This window comes from Cervus elaphus, chromosome 2 (genome assembly GCF_910594005.1).
Source record: "Cervus elaphus chromosome 2, mCerEla1.1, whole genome shotgun sequence".
In the NCBI taxonomy this organism is placed as follows: Eukaryota; Metazoa; Chordata; class Mammalia; order Artiodactyla; family Cervidae; genus Cervus; species Cervus elaphus.
Genome location: NC_057816.1, coordinates 24,352,740 through 24,374,199, shown reverse-complemented (window position 1 = coordinate 24,374,199; position 21,460 = coordinate 24,352,740). Strand labels below are relative to the sequence as shown.

Below are 21,460 nucleotides of genomic sequence, written 5' to 3'. Positions count from 1 at the left end.
AAATGACCTTACAGACCCCAAATAACCCTTAAGAGGAAGCCAGGACTGGACTCCCAACAAATGTGGAATTGGGGCATATATGTACATTTTGATCAGTGCACCAAATATATCCAGGCTGGGTCTGTGAGAAATTTCTCCATTCGGCCACTACACAAAGCACAGCTGCTTGCCCTACGTGGGGCTTATTATCGAAAATGAAGTAAAAGCAGTAAGCGGATGCCTCTGTACATCACACGGGTGCATCTGTGTAGGAGGTGAGCACACACCCTATGCCGGGATGCGAAGAGTCAAGCGTTCCCAGGACAGGGGACCAGTCGGTGTCGTTCGCATCTGCGCAGCCTGGCGAGCGCCTACAAACGCCTAACTGTAAGCCCCTGCTCGAGACCTGTCTGTTCTGCTGTTGAGGTACCACCTTCTCGGACCTAAGCGTCCAACCGTAACACTCAGAGAACACGTAGATAACGCCTCAACCCCTCGCTCTCGCGCCCGAGAGCGCACACGGAGCACGGAAACAGGCCTTGCGCCAGCGCCTCCAGCGAAGCGGCTCTTGCACTTGGCCACGCCCCCCAGTTTACAGGTCGAGTCTCCTTGGTCCGGGAAGGGCTTAGTCCCGCCCCTTCGAGCCGACGCCAGCAGCCACGTACCACGTTTCTACGTGTCTCGAACCTGAAAGCGGAAGTTACGCCAAAGACTCGCGAGGGAAGCGGCGGGCCTGAAAGGATACTGGCCTCTGGAGGAAAGTGGGCGGGCAGACGGCATTGGAAAGCGCCGGAAGTGGTCGTGCAGAGGAGGGGTGGGAGAGAGGCTGGCCAGACAGATCATTAGGCTGTTGCTGGTCGCCTCGGTAAGGCGCGCTTTCCCTCCTCTCCGAGAGGCTGGCCCAGTCCTCCTCCTCGACCAGAATGGACTTCAGGGAAATTCTCCTGATAGCTTCCAAAGCGCAGGGTGTCAACAACGTGCCGGTAAGTACCAGCCGGGGGGCGACTGTAGGAGATCCTGGTCTTCAAGTTCCGAGTGTGTGGTCCTCGGAACTTCCAGGAATCAGCACATCGGCTCCAGGAAAAGAAAGATCTGGACTCCGTTTTTTTTTTTTTTTTTTCTTTTTCTTTTTCCTTTTGGACATGTACTTCTGGGTACTGGGGGTTGAAGTTACTGGGGGCTTGAGATAAGCAAGCGGGAGCGTGCTGATGAGCTAATTTGGTTTGTTTCGGCTTAGTTACCCCTACAACTTGAACTTTGCGTTTAGGTTATTTTAGAGTTGCGTGAAAGCTGGTGAGTAGAGCCGTGCCTGGCACGTAGTGGAATCTAATGCTCGTAGTTTCTAGCTTCGGCATAAACTTCAACCCAGAACTTGGGGAGTTCAGGAATATTAGGGGCTTGGCCTGTTAGTTTTTGAGCTGATTTTCCGCTGATCTTTGAGTCAAACGTTTTGTGATTTCCCGAACAAGATTTTTTGACTTGTGTCCCCCACCCACTCAGCCAACCAGGTGATTGAATTATCACCTCCCTAGGAAGGGCGTGTGAGTGGATTCCACGAAATTTTGGCCAACAGGATGAGAGAAATAGTTTCAGCTTCCGTTTACTTGTGGGTTTCCAGATTTGTTGTTTGAAATCTAGGTCCCAGTTACTTTGTGAGGTTTGCTAATTCGCTGAGCGGTGTAAAACTTTAGTATCTAAATGCGGTAGTGGTGGTGAGGGCCTCGTTTGCGAGGGTGTAGCTGTTTTGCATAAACTAATCATTTCGAGATCCTCAGATCGTACCACAGCCCCAGCTGTAAACCGATAAATTGCATTGTGATACCTGCGGTTTGAGCGTTGAGGTGTGGAGCTCAAACGGCGCTCTTTTTAAGTCAGTTCAACTAGATCTTATTGAGCTCTCATGATGTGTTCTGCACATCTTAGATTTTTGTATATTTGCAATATTTTTTCCCCTCTCCTGTGCTTATTCTTTTACTCTTTTGAAGATATTGATGTAAAAATAACTGGTTAATAAAATCGATATTGATCAGTTTATTATATGTATTCACATCCCATCTCAAATACTCTGAACGATCTTGAAGTTATGAAACCTTATTTTCTGTCTCTGTAAATTTCCTAGACAAGTCAATATTGGATCTAGTAGCATTCATCTTTGCATAATTAGGCACATATTTCTTTCTACATCCTCCTCAATTTCAGTGGAGGTCAAAGAAAGATAATACTTGCCCTGATGCCCAGGACTATCCTAAGGAAGAATCAGAACCAAGAACCAAAGATTGCTGACAAAGAAGTACATATTTCTAGAGTGGGAGATTTCAAAATATGTCTGTATTTCAGAATATATACATTATTGATCTACGATTGGAATAACAAAGATTGGAAGCAAAAAGGGAAATGGGTAAATTGGTGAGGTCATTTAAAATTTAATAGATGAATATAGGCATATACTTCGTGAAAGTATGTTTTTCCCTCCCACTCACCCCAAAAGCTAGTAAGCCTGGAGGTTTCATTTAGTTATCAGCACTATAATCCTTATCTTTTTACTTCAGATGAAAGTAAAACACAAAAATTATTGAGGAATAAAGCAAGATTGTATTAAATTTCATCCATGATCTTTAACTCAAGTCATCTGATTATTTTAAGTTATTTTCTCTATCAGCTCCAAGTGAAACCTTTTAGCTCACACTATGAGTTCTGAAATCTAACATATTGCAGCGTGAGAGTACTAGAAAGCAAGTATCCTTATAAACCAACATCCAAGTCAAACAGCATCACAATATACACACAACACACACACACACCACACACACACGCACGCACGCACGCACACACACCCTGCTTCACAAATAGAGTTATCCATCCTTCTCTAGGGCTTGGTTTGTATTTCTCTTTTAGCCATCTTTGTCCCCACCTTCCATTTGGATCCTATCATAGCTGACTTTCAATTTCAGTCAAGTTCTTTTGTCACACCTTTGTTAACAGAAAGGATATAAACTGGCATTGATTAGACTAAAATCCAAGGGAAGCTAAAATCTGAAACACCTGTACAGCCACTTTGAACTCTTTGTTTTAAAAAATGTCTGCTATATCTGATTTGAAAAGCAGTAAACTGTTCCCTTTTGGGACAGCTTTCTTTCATATTGTTTCTTTTTAAGAGAAATAGTTATCTGTAAAAGATTTTGGTTAAAACAAAAGGAGGATTGCATCATGCCTAGAAATACCAGGCATGCTGTCTTTTCCCAGTGGAAAACTGAATACAAAAAAAAAAAAAACACAGCTGATCAAGGTGATGTAACCAGTCACTGTTATTAGCTCTGTTTATATATAAAGGAGAAAAGATATTTTTGGTAACTTTACCCTTAATATTTTTCTCACTGAGTTCCTCTAGCAAAAGCAGTTTTCAAGTAACTATAATTGATGTCTTGTGGTGCACAAGGCAAGATACATGGTTTTTCTCACAGTCAGACTAAAAACTGTCCCAGGCAAGATCCTGTAACTGTGGTGTGACCCGCAAATCAAAAAATAAAGAGGAAACCTTCATATGTATTAGACATAAGGATTTGGGGGGCTATGGACCCTTGAGGTGAACAGTAAACTGAGTCAGTTTTCCATATACACATGTCCACTCTTTTTGGACATATAGATCATTACAGAGTGCTAAGTAGCATTCCCTCTGCTGTATATGCATGCTTAGTCACTCAGTCATGTTCTACTTTTTTCGACCTCATGGACTGTAGCCTTCCAGGCTCCTCTTTTCATGAGGTTCTCCAGACAGAAATACTGGAGTGGGTTGCCATTCCCTTCTCCAGGGGATCTTCCTGATCTATAGATTGAAGCTGGGTCTCCTGCATTGCAGGTGGATTCTGTACCTTCTGAGCCACCAGGAAAGCCTGTGCAATACAGTAGGTCCTTATTATCAATGTTATGTATAGTATATGTATTTCAGCCCCAGTCATCCAATTTATCCCTCCTCCCTATTTCCTCTGGTAACCATCAGTCTGTTTTCTACATCTGTGACTATTTCTGTTTTGTAAATAAGTTCATTTGTACCATTTTTTTAGATTCCACATTTATCATCTATTCGTCTTTCTCTGCCTCGACTTCACTCAGTAGGATAATCTCTAGGTCCATCCATGTTGCTGCAAATGGCATTATTTCATTCTTTTTATGGCTAAGTAATATTCCATTGTATCCAATCCTCCTTTATCCACTTCTCTGTCAGTGGATACTTAGGTTGCTTCCACATATCTTGGCTGTTGTAAATAGTGCTGCAGTGAACATTGGGTGCATGTATCTTTTTTTTTTTTTGCGTGTTATCTTTTGAATAATGGTTTTCTCTGGATATATGCCCAGGAGTGGGATTGCTGGATCATATGGTAGGTAGTTCTGTATTTAGTTTTTTCAGGAACCTCCATACTGTTCTCCATAATGATTGTACCAATTTACTTTCTTATCAGCAGTATAGCAGGGTTCCCCTTTTTCCATACCCTCTCCAATATTTATTGTTTATAGATTTTTTGACTATGGCCATTCTGACTGCCATGAGGTGATAGCTGATTGTTGTTTTGATTTGCATTTCTCTAATAATTAGTGCTGTTGAGCATCTTTTCATCTGCTTTTTGTCCATCTGTAATATTACCACATGGAGATTCTGTTCTCTTTCCCATCACTACCTAGGCAATCTCTTTATGAATAGTAAGGATAATAACAACAGCAATTAGCATTTATAGTGCTTACTTTGTGCCAGGCACTGTTCTAAGCACTTTCTGTATATTAATTAATTTAATCATCATAATAACCATATGAGGAAGGTTGTTTTACAGATAAGGGAACTGAGGTTCAGGGAGACGAAGAAATGTTTCCAAAGTCACACAGCTAATGAGTGGCAGGGCTAGTAATGGCAGAGCAGAGAATCTAGTCCAGGCAAAGTGGCTCCAGAGTTCTTTCTTAATCATGACCCTGTGTTGAATGAGGAGCTGCTGCTGCTGCTGCTAAGTCACTTCAGCCATGTCCGACTCTGCGACCCCATAGACGGCAGCCCACCAGGCTCCCCAGTCCTTGTGATTCTTCAGGCAAGAACATTGGAGTGGGTTGCCATTTCCTTCTCCAATGCATGAAAGTGAAAAGTGAAAGTGAAGATGCTCAGTCATGTCCAGCTCTTAGCAACCCCATGGACCGCAGCCTACCAGGCTCCTCCGTCCGTGGGATTGTCCAGGCAAGAGGACTGGTGTGGGGTGCCATTGCCTTCTCCGTGAATGAGGAGAGGCTTTTGGAAATGGGGTGCTGAGGAAGGTTGTCATCTATAGAGCCTGAATCCATCTAGTTCCCTACCCCCAACTCCAACCTAATATGGCCTTAGGCAGTAACCCTGTTGTTTTTTTGATGACATTCTCACTGTACAGTAAAGTCTGATGGGAGAGAAATTTAAAGGCTAAACTAACAGCATTTGAAAACTGGTAAATAGAGATTTACAGGCTTTGGGAGAGTACCAGCGTGGTTAACAGAAATAAGAGTCTGAGGTTGGGGGATGGTTCGGTGATGGACTTGTTCGGCGCAATGGCATTGTCTAGGAAGCAGATGGAAGTTAAGGGCGTTTAAGAATGAGGTTAGAGCTAGAGATGAGAGTGTTGGGATGAAGTTAGAAGTGAGGCACACTGAAATGGGGAAACTTTTGCCCCAGAGTCAAGAGATCTAGATTCTAATTCAGTCTTTGCTACAAATGCTATGAGTGATAGCCAGTAAATATACAGTTGTCCTTTTTGGGCCATTTCTAACATGAGGTTGAACTAGAGACTCTGAGGTATCTATCTGATACTGTACTTTATAATCAGGTATAGTTTTATAAACAGTAAGATTTATATTTGACCTCTTAACAGTCTTGAATAGCATGTTTTTTGGTGGTTTTATTTTCACTCTCTTAGCCACCCAGCTAAGCAAGCCTAATGCATATCAGTGGTTTTCCAGGCTTGCATTCATTCCTTGACTATGATGTATTGAGAGGATTATAGAAGTCGTATAGTCATTAAAGTTAAGGATATATCCTTTGAATATTTCTAATTCTGATTTCTAACCAATGATAAATCTCTAGTTTATATAAAATCATCAGAATATTTATTTTCTACAATTACAACAATATATTATCTCCTGAGTAAAGAAGAACTTTCAAGAAGGAATTGCTGTTGATTCCTATGTATTAATAACATATTTGGTGAGTATGTATTTCCACACTAAAAGCTCCTGATTTTCTTAATCTGACTGTGACAGTATGGTTTCAGTGCAAGGAACACATATGTTTAAAGTGACTTAATGTTTTCTAGGTCTCTTGGCTTCAGAATTACAAATCTTGGCAAAATCTCTGATACTGTATTTAGATGGCATAAGCTTCTCTGTTGTGGATCATTCACTGGGGCCCAGCAGAATGACTGAGTTGGCCTGCAGTGTAATAAAATGGATACACTTAGGATAAAAGAAACTCTTGTCCAGCTGCTTTTCATGAAGCTCAAACAATGAAGCAGCCTGGTGCCTTGAATCAGATTTAGAATTGATGGGTACATCTTGATGTGTTGCCGCTAGAGCTAAATGTGACCATCTGATGTGGGAGAAAGTGCCAAATAGTTCTCCTGCCTTATTAAATGGCATACAGTGTAATCCCAGCCTGAAGCTTTCTTTTAAAAACGTGGTTCTCTGCTGGGTGCCCCCTGAGGGGGAAAGGAACTGTCTAATAAAATGTTCTATTACAGCAAATCTTCTAATACCAGGGTCTGACTGCAATCCCTTTTTCAAAAGTCTAGCCAGCTCAATGTTAAGAAGGTCTATAGTGATAGACCCAAGAGAAAGGAAAGCATTCGTTCACAGAAAACTTTGTATACTTATGTTCACAGAGCATTATTCATAATAGCCAAAAAGTAGAAACAGTCCATTAACTGATGGTTAGATAAATGTGGTATAATCCATATAATGAAACATTCATCCAGAAAAGGTGTGAAGGACTGACATATGTTACAGCATGAACCTTTAAAACATTAAGTGAAAGTGGTAAGATATTAATACAGAAGACCACTGCAGCAGCTAGGGTTCCCCAGAAGGACAGAACCAGTAGGATCTGTTTTGGGAAATTGGCTCACGTGATTGTGAGGACTGGCCTGTCTGAAATCTGTAGGACAGGCTGGAAACTCAGGCTGGAGTTAATACTGTGGTCTGTCAGGAGTGGGATGTGAATAAGGTCTGCCATCTATAAAACCTGGATCCATCTCTCTACTCCAGCCTAATAAAGCCTTAGGCAGTAACTCTATTGGTTTTTTGATGACACTTCTCAGTGTCCAGTAAAGTCTGATGGGATAGAGTTTCTCATAGTAATTCTGGAGCAGATGGAGAAAAAAAAAAGTTTTTTGAATTCGAAAATCTTAGATACTTTGAATAATCACTTATCTATATAGTATCTGTGTCTTCTAGATTTTATTTTATGATGCATTATCAATCACTATGTGTGTACACTGGGTGCATGATTTCATTTATATGAAGTGTCCAGAATTGGCAAATCCATAGAAGCAGAAAGATTAGTGGCTGCCAGGGCCATAAGTGAGGGGAATGGGGAATGACTGCTGAAGGGTAAGGGATTTCTTTTGGGGAAGATGAAAATGCTCTGGAAATATAGTGGTGATGGTTGTACAACTCTGGGAATATACTAGTACACACTAAATGAGTGGATTTTATGGTTTGTGAATTTTATCTCATTAAAAATGTTTTTAAAAAGATCACTATCTCCGGAGGCCTAGCCCCCCTTTTTTTTCTGCCCCAAATTTCTATGTTTTGATCTAAATTTTGCCTAAGAGAATATTTTAATATTCTCCTGGTATCTGCCTTTGAGTGCATCAAGCTACAGAGGATGTAAGAAACTATTAATTATGACTCAGCTCTAGTCAGTAAATAAGATCAGGCCTCATCAAGTAGGACCTTGTCCTACTTAAATTGTTTCCCAGCAGACCCACAAAATAAGACATTTTATAGATTTGTTGAATTCCTTCTCCATCATAGGGATAGGGCAAGGACAGCAAAATTGTTGAGTTAAACATGAGGCCAACTTAGTAAGTATCCTCAAGGATTGGAGGTCTTTTTTTAAACAAAGCTGAATTTGAAATTGGCATGTGAATTGATGAAAATAGGTGTATACTTTGAAAAAAGCTAAGTGTAGCCTTTTCGATTCTTTTCTGAGTGAATTCGAGTTCCCGAACCCCCTCCCTTGTTTCTCTCTTGTGTTCCACCTTTCCTGTGTTTGTGTTCCGCAGTTGGTGTTTCCCAGAGTGCAGTACACATAGCCCTGGCTGTCACCATGATTTTAGGTGATTTATAAATACTTTTTATTCTCGTAGATGCATATTTTTAAAATTATAAATTTGTATAGAATTTGGGAAAACATAACTAGCCTTTCAGTCCTGTTATTTCATGAGTAGTATTGCTTGAGGTAAAGGTGCAATAATAAGTCATGGTGTTCAATCTACATATTTTCTTAAAATTAGTAAATAATAATACAGTTGGCTACTAAAAGGGCGAAAATCATGACAGTGATATGGGAGTGGCGGAAGCTTACTAAACACGGTATTAAACTCTATCCCATTGACACTGTTTTTCTCTTTTGGTGTCTGTATTTAGTCAAGAATACATAACCCATTACCTGCCTATTTAAGTGCTAGGTTAGGAAGAAAGATATCGACCCTGAAATCAAATTAGGAAGTGCTCACTTGCTGTTATAATACCTGGATAACAAACTAATCCTATTTTAAGTAATAAAGATTGGTATTTTGGGGTGGGGGAGCCCTGTATTAAGCTTCGATTTGGCAGGTGAATCTGGGCTATATAGTTGGCAGGGAGAGAAATATTTGGAACTTTGGCAGCACAAATGCACCCTTCTTCTTCTCATATATTTACCTGATGTGAGTGTGTGCCTCTGCTTATGAGTTTATGTGTCTTATGCAACTTGAATCATCTTCACAGTAGCCCTTCTGTTAAGAAAATGTGCACTTCCTATGAATAAGACCTATGTTTGAGGTTCTTGTAACCACGACAGATTTTATGTCTATATAATTAGGTAAGCAGTATTCTGTTTCTCCTATCTTCCTTTCCCTCTCCTTTTCTGCTTTAAACATTGGTCCCCAATCCACTATGGAAAGGGCCTGCAACTACATTTACAAAGATAGGGACTTGTTAAAGAATTTCACTCTGGCAGCCAGGGTGACTGGGAAAGGAATCTGGATGCTCTCTTGGGATTTGTCTGTGTGAGGGACGTGTCAGGTCTCAAGCATTGCCATCACGCAGGATTTTCAGGTTGGATTAGGGCCTGCTTTCTTGGCCAGCTGCTTCATGGGTAGACTAACTTAGCTGGAACTTCCAGCCTGTTTCAAGATGCCTTCTGTTTGGCAGCTGTGTAGTAAGCAGGAGTCCTTTGGCTTTCCTCCAGGAATTTCATACACATTTTGGGAGTCACTTTTTTGGTTCTTTAGTAGCTCAATTTGTTCTCATAGGTTAACATTTCTTTTTAAACTAGTACAGCAACAAGGTTGAGTGGATAAAAATGTCATCTGCCTAAGGTGAAAGAAGGGCATTAAAAAATTCTTATTTCCTAGCCCGTAAGTTTAATGTGAAATGGTCCTAGAGATTAATCATCCTGGTCTGAGTTATTAGCTCTGTTTAATTATACTTCTCTAATGATAGTTATAAAATGAAAATATTTTTCCTTTTATGGTTTAAATTAGAGTTATTCTAGTTTTAGTCATTTCCTAGTGCAATTGAATAAAAATCAAAGACCAGAGAAATACCATCTGTTCCAGGATGATGTTAGTACTTTTGGGGTGATCTGGAAACTTGTCTGAAAGGATTTGTGTGGTGAATTAATACTTAATGAACATAGAGCTACACTTAAAGGTTACAGAGACTTGGACCCTTCTTGCTGCTTCGGTTTCTTTGAAATGCCTTTTAGCTATGGTTTGCCATCTGCTTTGCCTGAGGCCAAAGTAGGATCTTGGTATTTAATGTTGTAGACAAAATAACCAATGTAGCAGCTATGAAAACTACCTGGAGTTGGGTACTCAGGAGGAAAATAGTTGTGATAGTTTTTTCTACCAGGGACTTGGACAGTTCTGAAGAAGGATACTCTTTTAAATCAGAATTCTAGAATAGTCTGTTTTAGTGGTGATTTTTTTCAGTTCCCCCAGTCCAGGTACCTTTTTAGGAAAATAGCTTGAAAATTGTGTTTCTATGAGTTGTTCATTTATGTATTGTTGAAAATGTTTAAAGAAACTCTACACCTGGAAACAGGCATATATAATCATTTTTAGCCTGAAATTTTATAGCTGAGCTTTCATGGGGGTTATGTGGTCTCTTAATTATTCAGAATAGGTTTTTTTAGTCAACATTTAGACCTCTCTATTGTTTCAAAGTTAATTGTATGTAACTTTTACTCTGTTTTTATTTTCAGAAAAGATACAGTTTGGCAGTGGGACCTCCCAAAAAAGACCCAAAAGTTAAGGGTGTCCAGTCAGCAGCTGTCCAGGCTTTTCTCAGAAGGAAAGAAGAGGAGCTCAGACGAAAAGGTATGAATCTATAGCCTTATTCTCAGTTTTAAAGTCGTCTGTCTTCACAACTGGCTTGTAACTAACCAAGGGGTGCTTTTAATATCGTTAAGAGGCTAATGGATTTGTTGTGTATGTGTCTGAGTCAGCTGTATTTGTAGCATTACATATGTTCTTATGTTGGTCATTTGTATAGATACTATCTTTTATTTCCTCTTAAATTAAAACCTTTTTGGGAATAGTGACCATATCTTCTAATTGATCATATTAGCAACTCCAGTAAGAATTTCATTCTTTTACCTTGGTGGGTTTTTTTTTTGGTACTTTTAGTTGATGTGTCATTGATTGACAATGTTATGTCAATCTCTGCTGTACGGCAAAGTGACTCAGTTATACACATATCGACATTTAAAACATATTCTTTCCCACTGTGGTTGTTTTTTGTTTGTTTATTTTTGTGGGGTTTTTCCTTTCTTTTTTTTTGCCTGTACTGTACAGCCTGTGGGATCTTAGTTTCCCAACCAGGAATTAAACCTGGGACCCCAGCAGTGAAAGTGCTGAGTCCTAACCCCCGGACCACAGGAGACTCCCTCTTAACCTTAGTTTGGAACCTGTTTCTACCTACTTTGTATTTGAATTTTTTAAAATATACAGAGTACTATCTAAAAGGTTAAAATAGGGATTGAAAACCAGTAAACTCAAGCAGTAGTTTTACTTCATGCAAATGACAAGGAAACTGATTCGGTAAGTTTGAGTATCCATTGATTCATAATTAATAACAACTACTAAGTGGGTACTAATATTCTCTTAACTTGGTATATTTATTTAGTATGAACTATTTTCTGTATTTAAAGCTAAAAGCCAAGACTCTTCCTTGCTTAGTCATATAGAAAAACCCATATGTGATCCACTCATTGTGTATAGATGACTCACTGATACTTGTTTGAATGACTTCCTCATTTGATTCTTAGAAGTTTTCAAATTTCTACAAACCGTAACTTGAATGTTGCTTGGTTTCGGCCACCTACTGATTTCAGATAAACGTAGTTTTATCACGACCTTGAAATAATGTGTTGTTTTGTCTTTTTCAGCCTTAGAAGAGAAGAGGAGAAAAGAAGAACTAGTGAAAAAGCGAATTGAGCTGAAACATGACAAGAAGGCAAGAGCTATGGCCAAGAGGACAAAGGATAATTTCCACGGTTACAATGGGATTCCTGTTGAGGAAAAGTCAAAGAAGAGGCAGGCAATGCAAAGTCACACTCGCCAGGGAGCAGACCAAGAGTACGAGGTGGAAGAAGAGGATGAATTCTTAGAATACAATCAAGCAGAGTCAGAGCAGGAGTACGAGGAAGAGCAAGAACCTCCCAAAGTTGAAAGCAAACCAAAGGTCCCCCTTAAAAGTGCCCCACCAGTCATGAACTTCAGTGATCTACTCAGGCTGGCTGAGAAAAAGCAGTACGAGCCGGTGGAGATAAAGGTAGTGAAGAAGACAGAAGAGCGGCCCTTGACTGCAGAAGAACTTAGGGAGCGGGAATTCCTTGAACAAAAGCGGAGGAAAAGGACACCTGAGACAGATGCAAGACCACCGCCAACCAGAAGAGTACCCTCTCAGAAAGAAAGTGTGGGCACAAAGCTTAGCAGAGGCTCTGGAGACATGCATCCTGCTTCCAAGGGTACTGTCCTTTCTCATCCTGAGAAGAGACCCAGACCCAGCACAGCTGATGAAAAGCGCTTGCATTTGTCTTCGTCCAAATCCGTGCCGGGGGAGAGGACCAAAGTAGCCCCTGGCAGTTGCTCCCAACCCTCGCTTCATGAGGGCCGTGATAGACCTGTTTTCAATGGGGCTGGAAAGCCCCACCCCAGCACCTATTCACCAAGTGTCCCAAAGACTTCTGCTAAAGGGCCTCAGAAATCTGCTCCCGAACACAAAGCCAAAAAATCTCCTCCCCATCGTAGCCATTCCAGGCCTGGGCCCATGGCCACCCCACACAGTAAGGCCAAGAGTCTGGGTATCCGGCCACCAGGCAGCAGCTCCAGCCCAGCCCCTGGGCGGCCTAGCACAGGGACTGCCCGGCCCACGGTTAGTCCTGGCCCCGTGCCCAAGCGCCAGAATGGCAGCTCCAACTCAGGACCCGAGCGATCAGTCAGTGGGAACAGGAAGCCAGCCAGTGACTTCAGTCCCCCAGGACGGACAGTCAGTGGTACAAGTGGCCTTGGTCGACCTGCAAGCAGCTCAGGTGGCCCTGGGCGACCTGTCAGTGGCTCCGGTGGTTCTGGGCGACCCATGGGCAGCTCTGGGGGCCCTGGGCGGCCTGTAAGCAGTCCACATGAACTTCGACGACCAGTGAGTGGCTCAGGCCCCCCTGGGCGATTGGTCAGTGGCCCTGGCCGGTCGATCAGTGGCCCAGCTCCAGCTGGACGACCTGTCAGCAGTTCAGGCCCTGGTAGACCAGTGAGCAGCTTGGGACCTGGGCGAACTGTTAATACCTCAGGTCCCCCTCTGAAGCCTAAATGCACTGTTGTCTCAGAAACAATTTCTTCCAAGAATATAATCAGCCGGCCCAGCAATGGACAGATGAATGGAATGAAGCCATCCTTATCTGGCTACAGATCTGCCCATGGTAAGATTTCCCCCTATCCTAAAAGTATTTGTCACTAGGAAATTGGAAAGAGTGCGTTGTTTTATAGAACCAGATGCTGGGAACTCTTCTATGTGCTTTTAAATGTATTCTTGTTGATAGAATCCTGATGTTTTGTCTGTTCCTGTGCCAGAGAGTTCCTTTAGTAACTATGGCTTGGAAAAGTCTTTAGAAAGAGATTTATCTGGGGCCCTGTTTGTTCACCTCTGTAATGTCTCCAAGTTCAATAAGCTTAGCTATGGAATTTATATGAGAGGAGAAGTGTATATATTATATATGCCTTTTGTGGTTCAGTGAATGAATTCATCTTTACCTCTTCATGAAGACTGTAAGTGCCTGTCTTCAGGGACTGGAGTGTATTTATAAGCTTGAAGCCTTTTCGTACATAACTGATTCCATCAAATATTGTTGGGCACCCATGATATGTCAGGAATGATTTCAGACTGTCCTTGTGCTTCTGCTCCTCATAGTGGCCCTAGCTACCAGTCCTTTAGGAATCTACTATCCCAAGGTATGGGATCATTGTTGGCACCTATTAACTGCTAGGTCATCGTTTCTACATGGTAGTAAGGATTTGTTGAAGCACCTGTTAGACACCATGGAGAATATAAAAAGAAACAAAAGATGATATTCCATGTGTTAAACTTTCTGCTTTCGTCAAGACGTTGGTTCTCAACCAAGGACAGTTTTGATCCCCGGTGAACATTTGGCAACATCTGGAGACATTTTTGATTGACACAAGTGGGGATGGGATGCTATTGCCATCTAGTAGATGGAGGCCATGGGTGCTGTTACCTTTCATTGTACGGGACAGCTTCTTCACAACCAACAAACAGCTGGCCCAAAATGTCAGAGTGCTGAAGTTAAGGAACTCTGAGCTAAGGAGACAAGCCATGCATATAAAAAACAACTGTGGAACGACAAAGGGAGTGTCTATAATCAAGGACTTGAAAGCAGTTGTTCCCAGATACTAGTCTATTGATCAGTGCTTGTCTTTTGCAAAATTTTTATCAGTCTTTTGGCAAGATGACAAGAATAATGTTGGTATGTTAAGGTTTTCCTATTAGTCGGACTTGCTCAGTTCGAACAATGATCCATTTCTGAGAATCTTTCATACTTCACTGGACTTTTAAAAACTGTAATGGAATTATGATAATAAATAGTAGACTTTTACCTTTGGTGTCTTTTTTTGGCAAGATTAAAATTTGTGTTCCTTCAGTGATTTGTAACTTTTTTTTTTGTTTTTAAGAAATTTTACTAGTCTTTTAAATCCAAAAGAATAGAAACTACTAAGCTAGAAAAAATGTAACAGTTCTGGTAAGCCCTGGGACAGACAGAAATTCTGTTCCTTGTTGAGTACCATGAAGCAACAGAGAGGATTGTAGTAGTGAATTCACACTGGGGGCCAGCTTGCTGGCTCTGGTTTTTGAGGCTGCCATCCTAATGAGTTCGTAGTATCTCAGCTTGCATAGGATTTTGTTGGGACTATTAAATTTTAATACTCTTTAAAATAATGGCCTTTCTATTCTTAGGTCCTCAAAGGCTTCCCTTTCCTAGTGGTTACAAAAGGCAGCGAGAATATGAAGAGGAGGAAGATGATGATGAAGAATATGACTCTGAAATGGAAGACTTTATTGAAGATGAAGGAGAACCTCAGGAAGAAATATCCAAGCACATTCGAGAAATCTTTGGCTATGACCGAAAGAAGTAAGGATAAAGAAGATTTATATATATATTTACATATATATATATACACTTTTATTTTGAATAATCCATTATATGGGGGGAAAATAAACATTAATAGTAGAGACATTGAATGCAGTTCTTAATTAGGAATTCTTCGATTGTTTAGATTTACTTTTTTGGCACTTAGTATTTAAGAACTAATGCAAAATTATGTAGTTACTTGTATAAGGGCCAATAAGTATCCCTATTTAACTGTTGTCCTTATAAGATGTGTATTTGATAAGAGTGAAGCAGCTTGGTGTAGTAGAAATGTTTTGGCTTTGAAATCAGAAAACCATCCACAGAGCTGTGTTGAAAGTCTGATCTGACACGTGCTTTTCTTTGGTGTAAAAGCTGCGCAGAAGTGTGGTGCCTGAACAGCACCATGGAGCCAACAGCATTGACATCACTTGGGAACTGGTTAGAAATGCAGGCTTGCAGGCCCCAGCTTATATCTAAACCCAGACTAGCTTTATAAGGTTCCCCAGTGGTTCACAGCAACCTTAAAGATTGAGAAGCACTGATGGAGCGGAAAAATCGGGGTTTAGATTAAAGTTCCACAGCTTACTAGCTGGGTAAACTTGAGTTAGTTATATTTTAAATGACATTTGGGAGGACTAAATGAGGTAACATACAGTTGACCCGCAACAGTGTGAGGGCTGGGGGAAATCCACGTGTAACTTAGAGTCAGCCCTCTGTATAAATGATTCCTCTGTATACAGGTTCCTCCCTCTCTGCGGTTCCATGGGAACACATGCAGCCAGTTATGGATTGTGTCCTGTGGTAGCACGAAAAAGAAATCTTTGTGTAAGAGGACCTGTGTAGTTCACACCCATGTTGTTCGAGGGCCAACTCTACATGTAAATTAGTCAGCACTTGTTTTCTCCTCGATGTCACAGATATGCAATGCAGGAGACTGATCCCTGGGTTGGGAAGATCTCCTGGAGTAGGAAATAGCTACCCATTCCAGTATTCTTGCCTGGGAAGTCCCATGGACAGAGGAGCCTGGTGGACTACAGTCCATGGGGTCTCAGAGTTGGACATGACTGAGTCACTGAGCACAACAGTAAAAAAAGGTCTTTAAAAAAAGTCAGTAGAAGCACTGGATTAAAAATCAGATTTAAAAACCTGATCTTAGTTATGGCATAAGATAGCAATATGTTTTTGGTCAAGCCATTATCCTGTCTGTTTCAGTCTCTGTTCTGAATCCATGAAGCTCAAATGATATTAATTGTGCTCTTTTGATTTTTTTTTTTTCTTTTCTTTTGATTTTAATATATAAACTCTCATGTAAATAGAGGTGAGTGGGTTGAGCAAACATTATTGGATTGGTACTTTCACTTGATTCAGGAATAGTTGCCTTCTGAAAGTATTAAAGGCTCATATAATTTATCTTTACTTCAGAAACTCCCTTTTACCCAACCTCTGCCCACCCCACTCCCTGCAAACAAGGAGGAATAATCCTAAATGTATGTTTGATTTAGTTATAAAGATGTTGGTTTTAAAAACAAGATGTAAGTTCTTTTAGAAAATTGATTTTTCTATTTTTTCCTAACAACTTCAATTTTTTCTTACCAGATACAAAGATGAAAGCGATTATGCCTTACGTTACATGGAGAGTAGTTGGAAGGAGCAGCAGAAAGAAGAAGCGAAGAGGTAAGTAAACACAAGCTATACATGTGTGGAAATTCCTAAAAAAGTTTCTGTTCCCTGCTTCAGTTGCATCCTTGGGAGCCGGGGCTTTGGGCCACTCAGCTTAAATTCCAATCCTGCTTACTTGCTGTGGGCTTCAGACAAATTAGCCTTTTAAATCTGTTTTCCCATTTGTAAACTGGGAATGTACTGTTTTTCCTCACTGAGGTTTTGTGAGGATTCAGATCACGTGTGCATGTTGCGCATGCAACACCTCACCCGTGTAGGCACACAGTAAATGCTAGAGAGCTCCCCAGATCCCGCTATTGCATGTTTTTATTTTTCTTTTCCCATTCTTAATTCCCTGTCCACATGTGATACATCTCAGTCTTGCTGACCTGTACTGCTACTGACCTCAAGGACCTGATTAGGGATATTATATTCCTGATGTTGGATTCCTGTTTGGCTATCAAACAAATAATCATTTCTTGTGTAGGGGTAACAAGTGATTACTTCGTTTATAGTGTTAACTTGGTGAAATAATTCACCTCATTCTCAACCCAAATATTAAACCTCTCTCTCCCTCTTGCCCTCTGTCCTCTAACTAGATAAAATAGCAAACTAGAGTATTGGGAAGAGACAAGAATAGAATCTTATTTATTGCATAAATGTTTCTTGTTCTTTATTTTTTAAAGCTGATGAGATCATTTATATTTATTAGTGTAATGGGAATATTCAGATGTTTTCTGTTGAGTTGTATGTAAGATCTTTTTTCTTTTTTTTAATTTTTTTTTTCATTTATTTATATTAGTTGGAGGCTAGTTACTTTACAATTTGTAGTGGTTTTTGCCATACATTGGTATGAATCAGCCATGGATTTACATGTGTTCCTCATCCTGAACCCCCCTCCCACCTCCCTCCCCATCCCATCCCATCCCTTTGGGTCATGCTAGTGCACCAGCCCTGAGCACTTGTCTCATGCATCAAACCTGGACTGGCAATCTATTTCACAATTGATAATATACATGTTTCAATGCTATTCTCTGAGATCATCCCACCCTCGCCCTCTCCCACAGAGTCCAAAAGTCTGTTCTTTACATTTCTCTTTTGCTGTCTCGCATATAGGGTCATTGTTATCATCTTTTTAAATTCCATATATATGCATTAGTATACTGTATTGGTGTTTTTCTTTCTGGTTTACTTCACTCTCTATAATGGGCTCCAGTTTCATCTACCTCATTAGAACTGATTCAAATGTATCATTTATAATGGCTGAGTAATAGGTCTTTTTTCCACTATAACTTGAGGCAGTGGCTCCTAGTAAAAAAATATTCCTGCTTAGTCTTGTTTTCACTGGTAAAGCCTTGAGGCCTTTTTAGTGCATCAGTGTATTCCATGTAAGCTCCCAGTTGAAATTTCAGTCTTGCTTTTTAAAGAACGTGACAATTTCATGTATATTGACAAATACCTGCTTTTTTTCCTGACAGCTTAAGATTAGGTATGCAAGAAGATTTAGAGGAAATGAGACGTGAAGAAGAAGAAATGAGACGTCGAAAGGCCAAGAAGCTGAAGAAGCGTTAGCTGCTGCTTTTATTTTTGTGAACTTCTGAAGACTGCTGCAAAGAAGTCCTGCCTTCAGACTGAAGAAGCCCCTTATCGTTTTAGAATTCTAGTTGGGTACTCAAGGAGAAGGAATGCATACTATCATCTATCTGCAGGCTGTCGTTAGAGCATAAAGTATTTTCACATACTTTGCAGGGTGAAATCGTAATGCAGATGACATAACGCCCAGTGAGTGCTCTTACGAAGCTAACTATTCACAGGAGCCAGCCTTGATCCTCATGAGCTATGCACTCTCATGTGGGGCCACTCACAATTCAGCCAATCTTGTATTCCTTTGCTACTCTAAAAAGGAAAAGAAAGGATTGCTCCTTTACTTCCATAATTCTGCTGATGCGTGAGTATGGCGCTGCCTGGCTCCCAATCAAATTTGACTTTTGATGAGGAACCTGGCCCTTCCGGGAATGCTGCCAGCAATAAAGTGACCAGTCCTAATCTCTGTGTTTGGATTGAGAACTTGAAAATGTAGAGCAGGTGTTATAACTATATGGATGTCATTTCTTTGACTTTGAAGTAAAAAGTAGAATAAATTGTACCCTGCATTCTTCATGGATTGGATGCTGAGCATTCTTATTCACTAATTTAGGTGATTAGGCAATTAACAGAGTTTTCCAAGTTAAAAGACAAGTTATGCCATTTTTGTTTAAGAATATTCTCTTCCAGATTTTACTTTCAGATTTACTTTTTTGTTGGTGTAAAACAGACAAGGTCACTGTGCTGTTTGATTTTTATCTAAAAGTTTCATAAACTTATTTTATTCAAACATTAGATTTGGAAGAGTAATAGTTTCAAACGTAAGGAAGTGACATGTGAGGCTCCCCTCCGCCTCATTCCACTCCCCATTGTGAGGATATTTTGAAATTCAAGGTGCCCTTTACCTTTTTGTGTCGATGACTATATTTTTATCTTAAATTCTTTAGCAATTAATGGTAAAAAACCAAAAACTAAATTCATGTGTATCAAGGCCACCACTTTCTCTTTTTGCCCATATTGCACTTTTATTTCAAACTATGCACTGTGAAGAGATTTTTTCCCAGGTAGGAGAGGATGTTCCCTGTTACCGTGCTTACTAGGCTGTGGAACGTCTTCATTCTTACCTTTCTTCAAGTCGTATCTATAGACTTGTTATATCTCTTAAGCCTCAAGTCCAAGCAATTCCAATCAGGCTGACCTAGGTTCCGGCTGGAGAGAAGCCAAGTCTCAAGGAAGGTCAGCAATAGAAAATGAGGTGTGATGATGCCGGAGAGCATGTGTCCCTGACTCTGAGTGGAGGACTGGGGACAATGAGACATAAGCTTGTAGAAAATTCTACAATAAACCTTGTGGCTGTCCTAAGCCATCCGTCAGTGGGGATCAGGAAGTAGGAGACGTTATCCTACAAGAAGATTTATTCTTCAAAAGATCTGAAAGTCGTTTTTGTGTGTTTTTTTTTTATCTATAGAGCTTGCTTTTTCTCTACAATGGAGTGTTCTAGATAACCACTATTAATGATCACATATAACTGTTAAAACACTGGTGGCAGAATAGCCTTTAGACTGCCTCTCACCTATCTTAAAGACTTTTACTGATTCCAGAGTAGTGTGATATTCCATGTAATAAAACAGGTTTGGAACATTATTTCCTTTGCTGTCCCTTATGTGATTTTTTTTTTTCCCCTTCACAAGTTTGCTTGAATATATATATATATATTTTAATATTCAGACTGAAATATGTAATTACAATCAAGTGCTTGTCATAGCTGAAAGATTTCTGGTGGCTTAAAGCTTACTAGCACTTTACTCAATGATATTGTGCAGTTACTTGTACAGAAAGGCACCATTGTGCTAGCTAAAATTACAGAACTTGGTAGGAAAAGTCCTTACGTGTAATCACTCTGGTTGCATTCTGCTATGATACAGATGTTGATTTCAGTTTTCTTCAGCATCAACATTATAAAAGAGCACTTCTGTATGTAGCTCATGAAAAAAAAAAAAAAAGATCCTGAATCTTAATCTTAGCCTTGTTCCAAATCCTGTCTTCCACTTTGTTCTGCAACTCCTGACCACTCTTAAACAGCTCACAAATCTTTAAAGGAACTGGAATAGGCTGTTATTTTATCAAGGTTTACAAATTAAGTGCTTGATTTTTAATGTATCCTCTGTTTTGATTTTCAGATTTTATTAATATTTGAAGATGTGCCTTTTATTGGGTAATGTTAAGTCATGAATGTAGTAATGTTATTTCACTATTGTAATAATGTTACATGATCATGGATGCAGCATTCTCAAACACGATGTGAAGGGAAAGTAGTTTTCATAAAACTCAATAGAGCTCTGATTGCACAGTCCTACTTGCTTTAGATGTTGCTATATTAAAGCAGGGGGCACTTTTTCTTTAAAAGCTACTTTCAGAACTTGTCTTTGTATTTTCTCTAAAACTACAAATGCAGTTATGTCCATTTGGAGGCCAGGGTACCACATGTCACAGGCAGCCTTACATGTGTGCCATGAGAAGGTTCAAAGACTGTTATCAAGAAAGTCTATGGGAACTCCAAATTTCATTTTTTTAATGTAATCCCCAAGATCTTCTCCAAGAAATAAATTACTGTTTTGTATTTTATAATTTAAAAGCAGCTATTAGTACATTTCTGAGGTATAACAGGAGACCAAAACATGTTTGGAAAGAGAATAAATATATAGAGAGAGACTGGTTGTTTTATTTTCAATGTGCTGAATATATTAGACTACTATTTATTTTGTGAGTGGATGTGATGACATAAATATTCAGGTGTTAGTGTATGATTAAGAGTGGGATATAGATTTCTTTGAAGTTATTAAATCCATGTCTTTTACATAATGGACAAATCAAGTTTAAAGAAACGTTTACCCAGCATAGCTTGTTTTCTGGTGCTGTTGACCTGCAAGAGAATCTACTTTTGCATTTACAGATAAAAGTTTTGCAATTATGTATAAAAAAAATTGTAGGCATTAAAAATATTTTATTGATATTTTCACTGGTTTGCATTTATTTAACAAAACTCATATTCCTTATTTCATCACCCCGAATATTATTCCAGCTAGAAACCCCAGCAGACTCATCAGACTTAGAGATGGGTTTACTTCCTAACACACACACACACACCCCCACACCTATGTTCCTTCCCCCTTACACATTCTTGTCCACTCAGCCCCTGCCACTGACACCTCTTCCCTCTCACCCCACCAGCTTAGTGAACTATTCTGGTATCAGACATACAAGTTCAGAGAACAGTTTGGAGATATAGTCAGGGAACAAGGGAAGAAGAACCGGGTATATAGCACC

At 40.0% G+C, this 21,460-nt stretch overlaps 1 protein-coding gene across 1 annotated transcript; it reads left to right on the top strand.

Annotated features, from left to right (window-relative positions):
- The first annotated feature begins 715 nt into the window (after nt 1-715).
- Nucleotides 716-21,152, top strand: SPTY2D1 (SPT2 chromatin protein domain containing 1). The gene is made up of 6 exons (XM_043874778.1): nt 716-962; nt 10,451-10,565; nt 11,636-13,165; nt 14,716-14,890; nt 16,487-16,564; nt 18,028-21,152. The coding sequence occupies exons 1-6, from the start codon at nt 903-905 to the stop codon at nt 18,119-18,121; spliced, it is 2,052 nt and encodes a 683-aa protein (XP_043730713.1). The 5' UTR covers nt 716-902; the 3' UTR covers nt 18,122-21,152.
- Nucleotides 21,153-21,460: the final 308 nt, after the last annotated feature.